Below are 14,996 nucleotides of genomic sequence, written 5' to 3'. Positions count from 1 at the left end.
GAAGTAGAATATGTGTTTAAAGTACTGATCTAACACATGAAGTCTCATTCGGCTTTGTTCAAATTCATGTTAATCTACCACCAGCGTTCCAAGTGACACACGATAGGATTACTGCTTTCTCCTTAATTCCACTGTAACTGTGTTGGGCTCATGTGCAGACTTGGTGATGGTTTTATATTTTGCTTAAGATTACTGGTTTCTAACATTGATGGACTGCAGTTAATCCCAGCTAGAAGCTCTTCTATTTTATAATGAATTTCAGGTTGGTTTGGGTCTATGTACAGATCTGTCAAAAAAAACCCAACATGAACACTGTTGAGAGACTGCAGCATCCTTCCAGTTTATGACCTTCGGGGTGACTGGCTGGTAGCTTGGTTGCGATCTGTGGAGCAGCTGCAGCCCTGCCCTGAGACTGTACCCATCTCACTGGATACGTGCATGATATCTGACAGATTTGCACGTTTCTCGTCATGAGTCATATGCTCCTGTTCCTGTGATATGATGCATATGCAAAGGTTGCATAAGAAGATACAGCAACAGAAAATACCTTCAAGAGATAGCTTTGAGATCTGAGATCTGGATATCCTAAGTACTGTATCATATATCAATATTTATTTATACTTATCCATTTACATTGAAAGGTTTTTGGGAGAATTATGTACGCATTACACGTTAAGGCTATATAAAGAATAACGCCACCAAGAACAGAAAGGAGGTACAAACGGAGAATTATTAAAATATGCATATGGTGATCAGCTTTTTTGCTGTAGTAATAGCAGTAATTGCTTTACTCATTAGATTTTTTTTCTGCCAGTAGAGAAGTGACATGAATTAAGGAGTAAGATGACAAAAGTATAATTTAGACTGTGTTTGACGAATCAGAACTATTTATTAAAATCCAAAGGAAACTGAAATGCAAAAAAAGCCCATAGAGATTAAACATAATTCAATGCGTGGTCTAGTCATAGATGTCAACAAGTGTTAGTTGAAGTAAATACTTTTGGGAAATAAAAGAATCTTAAGTTTACATTCCTCTTACTCAATGGATTCTAGTTAGTGTAAGTACATAAAATTAAAGGCACTGGTAGAGGTGATTTTTTTATACTACCTCCACTGAATGTTTCCAAAGACGGACTTTAGAGGACAAAGGCTGTCTCTTTTTTTCTTTCAGTATTAAGTATTATACAGTATTCAGTAACCATCTAATATCTTTATTTTACTTCATGATCATCATTTTGTGACTAATTAAATCTTTTGGATTTCTTTTAATGGTAGGGTTGGACCAAGTTTTACGAATTCTCTTTATCTGACCTCCGTGCTGGTTTTGACATTATTGATAGACTGTTTGAGGGTAAGTCACTTCTTAAGGAAAGATTTCTCATCTCTGTAGCATAACCCTTTGGAATGTGTATCATTTAAAATTTTTAGAATTTCAAAAACCAATTTTTATAAATTGATTACTTTGCATGATTGTTTTGTTTGGAATGGGGCCATCCTGCTTAAAGGCTGCTTTGAAGGTATTTAAATTTTGCATTTGAATCTTCATTGCGACATTTTCATGTATGACTAGGTAGTTAGGTAACTACATCAGTATAGGAAGTAGCATGACCCTGAATCAGCTGTGCTTAGACTTCATCAGGCTTTCTTGGATGTAGATCCAGACACTGAGGATATGTCTGTATTAGTAAACTGAAAAGGACTGGACGCAGGCTCAAAACTATTCCATGATCAGCTTTGTTTTTTCCCATACTTGGCTTATGCAGACTGGCATTCTTGTAGGCAGCGACGAGGCATGGTTTGTCTGATAGCAGAGCCTGGAGACTCCTTCCAGTAGGCAGCAGTAAGAGGTTATCTTATTTTAGGGCAAAAGAGAGTTTAGCTGTATGGGTGCAAGCCACCTTGTGCCTTGACCTTGGCTTCAAGCAGGACCTGTCCCTTTTTACCATTAGTAAAGATGTTGCATAAAGAGCTTTTGCTTTTTCTACAACACTCGGATAAGAGTGGAGATGCTGCAAGGCCCACCACCAGTACGCAAAGCTGGAAACACAGGATGAATTATAATTCCATTTTTGGGAGGTTGGGTAAACCAATAATTTCTTTCTGTCAAGAACTATTTTGCTCAGCTTCTTGATTTCAGAGGAATAAATAGGAAATACGGGAATGCCTGGAAGATAATGTCTTCCATTCCTTCACAGTGTGAGATTCCCCGTATATGAATACATGAATTGAATATGAGTTGAATATGAATGGGGTGCTTAGGCCTAGGGTGTAGTGGTGCACTTGGCAGTGTTAGGTTAAAGGTGGTCTTTTCCAACATAAACGATTCTATGATTCTAGGAATTCTTCATATTGAAACTCACTGTTAGACAGAGTCCACGTCATTGTTCTGTTAGGTAGCCTAGTAATTTCTTAATATTAATTAATATGAAAAACGTAAATTTCTTTTAAAGCCTTTGCATTTTATATAATTTCAAAGTAAAGTTAGGCACTGATATTTAGAGATAATTTATGATCATTGACTTAAATGAGATTTATGGATTATTAGTACTTCTGGAATTGGACCTTAGTTATTGCTTGAAACATATAGTGATGTAAAGAGGGTGAATCATTAACTATCAATGATAATAATTAATTTAATAATTAACTATTGCTGTGAAGATAACTTTTCTTGCTAAGGAATGATTGAAGTGTATGAAAATAGCACCAATAAACCACCCCTTAAAGTAATTGCTGGTTCCTTTTTTCAAGGGACTTTAAGAAGTGCCTTTCTAATCAAGCTTTTACCTGCACATGAAAGCTACAGGGTATAACTAGATCATTGTCCCATGTAGTTATTTTGGACAACTGTGATGGACGGGAGGGAAAATAGGTTATTTTGAATTTGTGGGATATAGCTAAGCCAGAGTAATCTAATTGCAACATCAATCTGAGTAGGAAACTGATTAGTTTTATGGGCTATGTTGTGTGATTTATAATGAATTTAAAAGTAGCTATTCTAGACATCTTTGTGTTTGAAAGATGACGTTTCCAGTAATGCTATCTAGTTGAGCATGATCTGGTTTTGGTTCAATCAGTCAGATTGTACTGTGGTACAAAATAGTGTATAAAATATTGAACATGGGAAATTATTTTTATTTATGACAAAGGAGCACATAATTAAAATTTTATTAGTATTGTTTCTGAAATGCATATAACTAATTGGTTTATCTACAATAAAATGCACTTCAAAACTTAAGTAATATTTGTAATAACTCATTTTGAAACACAGTAAGTGTTCATTTCATTAATGACAAATATTTACAAACTCATTGAAGTTTCTGCAACTCTTATTATTTGGTAATATAGAAGAAAAAGAATTATAAATTAATTATTTGGTGTGTTTGTGTTCTTTATTTCACTTAAGAACTGCAGTGACAAGAAGAAATGCTTATAATGCAATGCTATTCATTGATATAAAACTAATATGAATTAATTTTTAGGTTCCAAAGATTTTCAGTGGGAATTTGTGCATGGCTTGTTTGAAAATGCAATTTATGGAGGCCGTGTAGATAATTACTTTGATATGAGGGTTCTTCGGTCCTACTTGGAGCAGCTTTTCAATTCACAAGTCATTGGCAGTTTAAATGCTAGAAGCAAGAAGATGACTGTTTTCCCATGTTCGATCTCTTTGCCGAATTCCTGCAGTATTTTGGTAGGTATACATCTTCTATCACTTCAAGTAGAAACTAACATAAGTTATTTTCAAGAATTATTCTTGGAAATAATTTGTCAAAGAAAACCAGAGTTACAATCCAGAGGATGCCTCCATTTATTTTAGACTTACTTTGTGTGGAGCACTAATTCTTAAGTTGTCAGAACTGTTCTGCTAGTCTGTTCGGTCCGTCTCTTTTTTCATGATATCTGGTTGGACTGTAGTGCAGACCAGTATAACTATGAAGAACGGAGTAAAAGAAAGTGGGTCAATTTATGACAAAGAAGGATATCATTACATTTTTATATAACTCAGTATATTAACATAATAGCACTTTTGTACAGACTGCTAAACATTCTTAGAACTCTGGATGAAATAGGAAAATCTAAATATATCTCCTTATTTGCAAAATATGTCAGCATTCTGACATAATCTGCTAACATGCCATGGAGACTGTATGACATTTTATTTGGAGATAAATATGGATTCTGATTCTCCTTTAGTATTCCTTTCGTGTAAACAAGAGGGAATTCAACACAGTCTAAAGAACTGACCACTCTATCCTTTCACATGCTAGAGTTGCTATTACTAAGATTCATTTACATTTTAGTGTAGTACTCAGTACTGGACCTCCAGTATGAGTTGATGTAAATGGAATTATGCCAGTTAAAAGAAATAGTGGTCATTTGGCATTCTCTACCTTGATTCTGACTGTTTAGATTTGGGGTTTGTTTATTTCTTTACTTTAAATATGACGGTTATTTTCTATAGATGTGCTGACTTAGTATCGTAAAGAGGGAAGGAATAAACAAACCAGGCTGGTCTCTATTCTTGTGGATAGTATAGTCAAGTAGAGGAATCTTGCTTCTTGCCTGAACTGCATCTAATATCTCTCACTTCCTTATATGATTATTTATATGACAGTTTATACTTTTATGTCTTAAATATTTTTCTGCAAGTAGTTTTGATTAGTAGAACAGTAATGATAAAGTTAAATTTGTTTACTTAAGTTAATTGGAATAGTATCTCTTACTAAATATTGTTCCCTCAGCGTTTGGTGTTGAGGTGTGCTATGATTGTTATCTCTGAAGTGAGACTCGGTGTCAAAGTAACTCGTGCACACCTAGGACATCCTCCTGCAAGCGAAGGACAAAATGCACAAGATATAAAGCACTAGGGTGCAGCCAGACTTTCAAATAGTAAATATTTTTGCCTTTAAAGCCACAATAAGAGAGGCATCCAGCACCTCTTTCTGTTTTGTACAAGAGCAGCATCACTAGCGACTATTACACTGTAACCACTATTGATACTATTCTGCATCTCCAGTGATCACGCAAACCTGTTTTTACCTAAATGATTTCACTTTTCTTTGAGTGATATCTTCATAGGTTTAAACAGAAGTGAGTGCGCTTCATTTTATAAATAGGTATTATGCTCTTATTATTCAAATTCCAAATACCAAAATCTTTTTTTTAATATTGTCATTAATCTTACTTTTAAATTTTGAACAGAATTATTGTAGCTACTTTTCAGAGACAGTCTTAGCATATTTTTCTTTTCAGTTGATAGCATCACTGTAATCAGAATTGCTTTTGCTCTTTTAGAGTGGAAACACTATATAAAAACGATCTTTTTTTATAAATAAAACTGAGGAATTTATAAATAAGATTCCCAAGATATGTCATGTGTTATATACTTATTTTAATGTTTGTGTTATGCAGTGCACTTAATGAAATCCTTTTCAGCATACACTGTTAATTTATAAGCTGAACAAAAGGTTCCTTCAGTTATGTTTATTCTTGGCTTCTAATGCAGGATTATCGTAATATTATTGAAAGCCTTCCAGAAGATGACAAACCTGACTTTTTTGGCCTGCCTGCTAATATTGCTCGTTCAGCACAACGTATGATCAGTTCCCAGGTAAAGTTACATTTTGCATTGACCTGTGAATATTTTCCATGTAAAGTATAAACTAAAGAACCCAACCACTGGTTCATAAATATCAATTTCCATAAGAAAGAGTAAATGGAGGAATTTTTTCAATAAGTTGACTTTGATCTGTAGAATGTTTTTTATCTTTAGTTACAAAGATTCACATTTAGGACTTAAATAAACAAAAAATTATTGAGAAAGTTTACAATAATATAATTCAGTTCATGTTGAAGACAATCCATGTGTGTAAGTAGTTTCACTAGTTCTATTTATACTGTAAATCTAACTCCTGTCAGTGGGATAGTTCTTACAGCTGCTGTTCACTGCAAGTTAAGGTTTTAGCTTTGGTCACCAAATTCTAATACAATAGTTTGACAGGTAGAATGTGGATAACGTTTTATGCGTTTTCTGAGAGACAAATTCTGAAGAATTCTCCCAGTAGTCAGCATTCTATCTTTACTATTAGAAATTAGAAAATTTGAAAAAAATGTTGTTCTCACTGGAGAATAGCATATGACTACTTAGGCATGTCATAATGAAATTCTCAACATCATGAAAAGTAAGTTCCAGGGCTTTTGTACATTTTAGTTTAAAAATTAACTAATTTTAAATATTTTCATTATTGTTTTAGCTGTAAGATATGGCAGATAGCTCTGTCAAAGTCAAGATCTCTCAGGTATCATTTAATTGCAGTGTAGTCCAGATTTAAATATATGTTTAATATGTGAGAATGCAGTTATCTTAGTGCTGGAATAATAGGCAATGATCAAAGATTTTTCACCTACGTGTTTGAGAGTTGTACGCAGAATCTTCAGCTTGAGTGAGTGACCTGGGTCACCCATCATGCTGGGTACTGTTCATAGCACAGCTGGCGCAGATACTCTTTTCACCTGTTGTGGAGCCAGAAAATACTGAGTATCTGTCTTGTTCTCCTCATAACTTCTATTTTGTCAGTCCAAGAAAGGAAAAGATGAAGTGATTTGAACTCTGGAGGTCTTCATCATCAGTACATTGCTTGTTTGGTTGAACAAAGCTTTTCATTGCTAATATTTTATCATTTCCCTTAGGTTTCAATTCAGTTGACTAAAAATTGGTGTCTTGTATCATCTTGGCATACCCAGTGTATTTAAGACGTCTACTAGGAGCTGCCAAATATGACATAGGACCCAAGTGGGTACATTTACTTGTTGGTCTGCAACTGGAAGTCAGGAGCAAAATGGCGCTAGAAGCCAGTGTTTAGGCAACTTATTCCCACTGCTTGTGTACCCTGATCCAGTAGAGCATGGATCTGGAGGTCGTGTGTCCTATCTACCTATCCATAACATTTTCTTGGATAATATGCAGAGTCTGAAATGGCATTATGTGTAACAACTGAATTGAACCACTAAGGCCTAGAGTCTAGGGAGGACTTTGACTGAGAAGTGGCTGTACCTCAGCCTGAGTTGAAATTCGGTGATGCTCATAGGCGGGTGAAAGTCCACCTCTTGTTTGTTCAGGTTTGCTGAGAATTCTAATCCCTTTTAGCTCAAGTATGGAGCAAGTTTAGGACTGTGACGCAAAGCTTAAATTCTTTATTGCATATTTTTTTCATTGCTTTTTAGTTAAGTCTGGATGAGAGCACATGATTACTGTATAAATGCAGTTAAACAGTACAAATATTTAACTAGTGATTAGCATAGTTTATTTGACTGGTAAATTAATTGCGTCAGATAACATGAAAGTTGATTGAATTGAGAATCGTATATTAGAGCTGTGAAGTGAACTGGTCTGTATATCAAGGCTTTAGTTTTCTGCGCAGTCCTAGCATGCTGTCTTATATAAGTACAAGTTATAGGGGAAAAAATTAATATAAGTTTATACATAATACCATATTGGAAGGGACCTCAAGGATCATCTGGTCCAACCTTTCTTGGCAAAATCAATTGGAAGTTCCCTATAATTGGAATTCCCTTTAATTTCAAGACTTAGAGTTAAATTTTTTAAAAAAGTATCATATTGTTTGCTCACACTCACCTAAAAAGGGCTCCATGCAGAAGTTTCTTATTGGTGTAGGACCTTTGATCTGTTAAAAAAAATTACCTTTGAATATTGCATTTCTTGAATATCAAATACAGTACTGGTAAATTTGTTTAAATATATCTGTTCACTCAAATCCATAGTTGTATTGTAAAATTGTTTTATTATTAGCATATGAAACTATAAAGCTATATAAAGACAAATCAGTAGAATGAGGGTGCATAGGGTCATATACTGAGCTCAAGAACTCCTCTATTACAAAGCCATGTTTAAATGCTTTTGTTTCTGTCAGATACACTGTAGACTGATGATTATTTAATTTATTTCAGCTATGCTTATATAACTTGTTAAGAGCTGCAGTTGTTAAAAATGCTACTATTTGAAAATAAATCCTTACTTAACCTCCATGAAATCAGAATAGATTCAGAGCTCCTGCATGAAGGGAAAAAGGTAATGAACACATTTACATGCAGACTCACACTCTGCTGAACTGGTCTGTCGTAGCATTGATTATAATCTCTAAACTCTGGATTATAATATTGAAAATATGAAACTGCTGTAGTTACCATTCTGTGAGATACTTCTTTGTCACATGAGAGATTTCCCCATCCTTCCAATAATAGTTTGTGGTACTTCTTTAAGTCTTAGGCAGTTTATGTAACAGGAACGGGAGATTTTTTTAAAATTGTGTTTCTACCTAACTGTGGATCCTATTCCCATTCCATTTCTGACAGTTTGGCAGATGTCTTAGATCCACAGGTGATCCCATGGTTCACAATCTGAAATGGAATGATTACCTTCTTACAGGAGTGTTTGTCATCACTCCATTACCAAGCTAAAGCAGAGAAAAGCTGAATGTGTAGGGTAGCAAGAAATAAGTTGCTACCAGCTCAGTTGCCATGTCACTAGCACCAGAAAGGTGAAATTTAATACTATGTTCACTACTTCGCTGATTCTGTGCTAAGTGTGTGGTATATTCTCTTGTAACTTATGTCTGCTATGCCATATAGTGTCTCATCTACTAGCCATTATAACTTCTCAGTCTGTATTTCTACTAACATCTTCTTCCTTGTGCAAAGATGCACAGAATTGTATTGTCTACACCACTGAACTCGGGATTAGGGGAAGTAGTTTTTTTTTAAAACATAACGTACTTTGAAGTTCCTTGTTTAAACCAACTGACAGCAATTTCAACTTTAGTCATATGTTTAGATTCAGAGATTTAAAATAATCATTCAGATCTACATTGATTTTAAGTAAATTGTAATTAGCAATCTTTTATCAGTTCAAAATCTTTTAAAATAAGTATGAAAATAGGTAACACTATGATCTATTCTATTAACCGCAACGTTAAACTGATGTAATTGTATTGCAAGAAATCTGATATCATTTTATGACATCATTTTACTACACAAGGTGGAATACTTAGATAATAGAAATGTAGATTTTATATAGACTTTCTATGAATATTATTTATTTTTTCGTGTATAGGAATGACAGTTTGTATTGCTGCAGCAACACGCTTGGCTGGAGCAGCAATTTGCTGCAGCACAGTGCAGCATTTTCCAGTCATGCAGAGATTTTCTCCTGTAACCTACTTCATTGCTAATATTTAGATAAACCTAAAACAGCACTAAAAAGAAACGGACTCTTTTCAGTAACCTTGCAAAAACTGATTATATTCACAGCTTTTCTTTATTCCAGCAGAGAACTTCAGTTCTAATTTAAAAGCTGGATATTGCTAGCTGTATTATTTTAATATTGGTAATTACTAATTGAATGGTTAGAAATTATGTCTTACGATGTTCTGTAGTGTAATTCAGAATATTAATACTACATGCATTTTAGTAAGAGCCAGTTTGTTTTTAAGAAAATATTTGACTTACATGAATGTGATCTTTTCAGCAACATGACTTACATTTTTTTTCTGGATTTTGTCCTTAATTGCTAGGTAAATTTTTAGAGGCTGCATTTCTAAAGTTCACTGTGGCCCTTTGGTTCTACCTTACCTACTGTTACAACAAGCCTTTGACACAACATCACTTACGTTAAATATGGTGATGAGTAATCTCACATCTCTTGCGATGTTGTCTCTGCAGAACAGTGCAGTTAAAATAGGAAAGAACTGAGCTGACAGTGCAGCTGCAGGAGTCAGCATAGCTCATCCTCTCTGTTTTACACCAGGTAGAGATTTTCTGTACAGCTGCAGCTCAAGTTTCCTCATCCTCAGCAGGAGTTCTCACCACTCAGTTATGGTCATGCTCCTTTCTTATGATCTGATAAACACTGTATTTCTGCCTGCATATTGGCCTGTATTCAGGTGGTTCAATCTCCCAATCTAACCTATTACCAGTGATTAGAGCAGTCAGAATATGTGGAGGTTTGCTTTAGGGTCCCTGTGGATGAGAAGGATCTTTGTGCAGTCACCTTCTTGCACGGTGGGCTTTTGGCTCCAGTGCACTTGTCTCTTATTCTTGGGACCATATTTCTTTTCTCTTATGAATTCCTATGAACCAATATCATCCTGTATTATAATTTTTAATAGAACCATACATAAAGTGTCTTAGTCAAAATAACATTTATCATATGTGACAAGTAAAATTTTTACAGACTGAAATGGACAGTCCTGCATATGCATTTTTACACCTTGGAAAAGCAGTAAGAGCAATCTCATTCTGTGCAGGCTTTAGTATAGAATCATAGAATCATACAATAGTTTAGGTTGGAAGGGACCTTTAAAGGTCATCTAGTGATGATAAAGGTCGTCTAGCAGGGACATCTTCAACTAGATCAGGTTACTCAGAGCCCCATCCATCTGACCTTGAATGTTTCTGGGGATGGGGCATCTACCACCTCTCTGGACAACCCGTGGCAGTGTTTCACCACCTTCATTGGAAAAAACTTCTTCCTTATATCTAGTCTATATCTACCCTCTTTTAGTTTAAAACCATTACCCCTTGTCCTGTCGCTACAGGCTGTGCTATAAAGTTTGTCCCCAAATATTCCTGCAACTAATATGACTTACTCCCAGTAACCACCTTGGAAGATGCAATGAAAATGCAGAGCCATTGTTTTGTCTTCCTCCTTTCTTTGCACAGACTTAGTCATCACAGGCAGTCCTTAGAGACTGTAGCATTTAAAGCCCTCTGTTAGTGTTGTGTGATCCCATCAAATCCTGTCAAATGGCTATGTCTGTAAATGACTACAGCCTGTAACTAGTAGTTATGTATGGTCAGCCGACTGGTTAATCTAAACATTCTCCAATAATATAGCAAAGCATTTTATGGAAAAAGCCATTCAGGAACTGGGAACTTATCCAAGACTCTTCAAATATGACTGCCAACGATAATCAATATGGCTAGTCTGCTTAATGATAATTTCTGTATAGAATACTGTGTATAATATTTTTAATAATATCTTGCATCAGGAACTCAGCATTCTTTTATACATACAGATTCATGATGCTTCACAGAGAATATTTATGAGACAGGTAGGTCTCAGTAAGTTTGAAGAATAGGTTGGTTTTGATATTTTCATGGGCAAATGAGCACACTCTCTCACACATATCATGCAGCGGTAAAGGACAGTTACAGTCTCTCTGTGTACTAGTGCAGCATTCTTCTGTGTCCAGCATCCCAGGAATGGCAAGTGGAAGGCAAGCCAGTGGACTTGCAGTTCACTTTTTAGGACCTCTTGGGGGTGATTGTGCATGCATAATTGAAACGTAATTTTTAAAGTTCCTGGAGGACTGTCTCCCACGGGAGGGACCCCACGCTGGAGCAGGGGAAGAGTTTGAGAGGTCCTCCCCCTGAGGAGCAGCAGCGACAACGTGTGATGAACTGACCACAACCCTCATTCCCCACCCCCCTGCGCTGCTTGGGGGGAGAAGGTAGAGAAAATCATGAGTGAAGTTGAACCCAAGAAGAAGTGATGGGTGAGGGAAAGGTGTTTTAAGATTTGGTTTTCTTTCTCATTATCCTACTCTGATTTGATTGGTAGTAAATTAAATTAATTTCCCCAAGTCAATTCTGGTTTGTCCATGACGGTAATTGCCAAGTGATCTCCCTGTCCTTACCTCGACCAATAAGCCTTTCTTAATATTTTTCCCCCCCCTATTCTACTGAGGAGCGGAGTGATAGAGTGGCTTTGGTGGGCACCTGGCAGCCAGACAAGGTCAAGCCACCACATCTTCAAAGTGCTTAAGGACATCAAAAATGTAAAATAATCCTTCGAGCTTCAGATTGTTGAAGAGTCCACTGACTTAGCTTCTTACAAGTTTTTCAATGAAATACTATAAGATTATTTAATTGTAGATTTTATATACCAATTAAAAATGTTGAGCTGTGAATACTTATAACTTGAAATATGTGAGTTCCAATTCACTTCAACTGAAGTTTCTGGGAGTATTTCACCTCCTATATTTTGTCCTTTGTAATTTTATTAGCTTTTGAACCAGGTCAGTGATACTCTGCAGTTCTGATGGTTCAGAATTTGCAACAAAATTACTTGCTTTAAGAACCTGTTTCAGACAAATTTTATAGTCTCAAATATAATCCACATCTGACTAGTATTTTCTGTAGCAGGGTAGAGGATATAAGGTGATTTAATTTTCCCTGATACGTTTCTGTCAGACGCAGCTTGTCTTTACCTGTTTTGTCTCAGAGTGAGTGATGGGAATCACTTTCACTTCTCCTAGTTAGCAACTCCATTATTTTTATTATCTGAAAGTAATTGCAGAAGAATGGTTCCTTGAGGTACTCCTTTTTCATTTAATCCTAGATATTTATCTCAGCTCATTTGATAGGAATTGATTTAGCTTTTCTGTCCCATCTAACTAATCTCAAAGTGTCTTCATGGAATCCATCGGTATTCATGAAAGCACCATAAAGAGTCGAACAATTCCTGTAACTTTAATGTGCTGCTTTGTGTTGGTAACAACAGAACTGACTTGCTGTTTGACATATATAAAGGAATGCCTTTCCCATCGTGTTATACTCTAGGTGCTTTTTTCTGACCTTCTGTCCCTCCATTTCTCTTTGGACTTTGTTCATCATGCCTGACAAATCTAGTTTAAAGCCCTGCTTGCTAGTAGCAAGCCTGTTGGCAGATACTCTTGTTACACTTTGTCATATGGATTCTAGCTATCAATCTCTCTCAAACAAGGTGTCACAGCCTAAGAGCCAAAGTCATGCCTGCAACATCCCAGTTCTGCAACCAAGTATTGTGACCTGGTTGCATGGTCACATGCATCCACTAGCAGAATTGGGGAGAACACTGCCTGGGCCCCCATGTCCATGGTCACCTGCCACTTCCTCTGAATGGCACTGGTTCTGATCCATAAGTCAGGCTCAGGTAGCCCAAATGCCTCCCAGATAGAACTTTTTCCTCCTCACCTGTTTCTACTCATTTTGGAATAGCACACATGCAGGTGGAGGAGTTAAAAAAAAAAGAAGCCCCAGTGTAATTCATCTCATCTAACTTGAATCGTGAATATTAGCCACCTCATCTTAACTAGTTACCCATTTTTTTTGTTACTAGAGAAAGATAAGCAGCTACAGGGAATAATTTGTGCCATTCTTCGATAGGCATCTAAAATAAAGGGATGAATCACCTTTTGGTATTAAAAGGTCTTCTGTGACTGAAAGGTAACTCTTAATTTGAGTTAAAATTTTATAAGCTAGGAGGTCTCTCATGAATTTTATTCAAGCTTTTAAGATATAATTCCCATGAAAAATTTCTTGATGCAGTTCTTTCTTTGACATAGTATAAAGCTTGCGTGTTTTATTTCTCATACTCAGTAAAAATCTCATCTTGCAGATCACTGCTGTAAATATTAACTTGGATGTGTACAGGTCTAGAATACACATTGCTATAGAGTGTTTGAAAGTGTGTAGAAATTATTTGTGTCTGTATTCAAACTTATTTTCATGTATTCATACTGTGACATTCCATACTTGTCATGAACGGAAGCTGAATCGTTTGAAAATTTAAGAGTTTGTTCTGTCAGAAACTCAACATGCAGAAATAATATTCACACATTACATCAGGATGACTGAAGGAAATTATGGTAGCTGAACAAAGTCAGGTTTACAAAACCAAGCAAAAAGCATGTTGCCTAACTCCATACTCCACAGAAATTACACTAGTACAGAAATCTTACATTGAATGCATTCTTTTTATACATGTGATTGCTTAAAGAGAAACAACAATTTCTTTAATGAAATCCATTAGAAGTCAAAAGGAATAGCTCATCATACCTTAGTGCAGCTGCTAAATATAGTACTCATTTAAAATAATTACTGTTGCTCATCTGCCCGTGCTTGAAACTTAGAAATTTTGTAGAAGAACCTAATTATCTTTTTTTGTAGTTATTTTTTATTTTGTGATGAATACTTGTTGAGTTAAAATTAATAGTAAACTAATAATGGAAAACAGTCTAGGGCAATCTAGTGAGGTAAACAAGTAAGAACCAGGGTCGCAAAACATGAAGTGAATCTTGCCTCATTAACTGTAATTGCAATGATCTCATTGACTTCAGTAAAACAGCATTTTATCCTTAGACAGCAATTTTTTTTTAACTCAGTTGCTGTCCTGCTCTTGTTTTCAGCAAGTCACTGTCTGATTCTGTACCTCTTCCAACCATTCCTTGCATATCTTGTTTACTTAGATTAAAGCTGCTCTCTGTCTTCCTAAAGCTGCTCGGATGTATGGTTGTAGTACAGTTCCAGTGCTGGTTTTACCTTGTTAATGACGGCAGGAGGGACAGCATGTGTAGGAGAGGGTATACAGGGACACCTGGAACTCTCAGGTTGCTGGATCATGCTTGAGAGTACACACCAAGTCTCCACTGATGTTATTACTCAAGTAAGCTGAAGTAAAATTAGGGTGACTGTGTCCGCCCCATATTACAGTCATATATCTGACTGCAGTGTTTCTACTGTATATAGAATAGTGGGGCTGTGGTTTGTAGTTTTCCAAGGTGCAATTGTAATATAATGATATCTGTAGTTTCTTATGTGTTTGTCAACAGCCTCTATTTTCTCTTTCAAAATCTAGCTCAAGAGGATGCTGGGCACTGGTACCTAATTTTATATCTACTGCTCATCCATAATTCTAATCATGTCACATAGAGTAATATGGGTATAATTATTGAAAATAATGCAATCAGAATTATTCTTGAACTTGTTATGTTATTGCTATAGATGTCAGGATGAACATAAATCTATTTTCTTAAAATAATTTAGCATTTATATAACCCTTGTATCAGCTTTGCAGAGTATATAATTACTGACATTTATTAAATGCATCCCACATCACAAATACATGACTAATAGGCTCTAGCAGAAACTGATGAGTA

General features: G+C 35.7%; 1 protein-coding gene across 4 annotated transcripts in view; it reads left to right on the top strand.

Annotated features, from left to right (window-relative positions):
* The window catches only part of DYNC2H1 (dynein cytoplasmic 2 heavy chain 1), a 178,237-nt gene that overhangs the window by 108,907 nt on the left and 54,334 nt on the right, over window positions 1–14,996 (top strand). For all 4 annotated transcript variants that reach the window (XM_074570728.1, XM_074570750.1, XM_074570719.1 and 1 more), the window contains 3 exons: window positions 1,276–1,351; window positions 3,480–3,691; window positions 5,507–5,611. In XM_074570728.1, the coding sequence (XP_074426829.1) occupies window positions 1,276–1,351; window positions 3,480–3,691; window positions 5,507–5,611 (393 nt within the window). The remainder of the gene's footprint in view (window positions 1–1,275; window positions 1,352–3,479; window positions 3,692–5,506; window positions 5,612–14,996) is intronic.

Source organism: Larus michahellis, chromosome 1 (genome assembly GCF_964199755.1).
Source record: "Larus michahellis chromosome 1, bLarMic1.1, whole genome shotgun sequence".
NCBI classification, from domain to species: domain Eukaryota; kingdom Metazoa; phylum Chordata; class Aves; order Charadriiformes; family Laridae; genus Larus; species Larus michahellis.
Note: the sequence above shows the minus strand (reverse complement) of the source record. Positions and strands in the feature narration are given on the sequence as shown.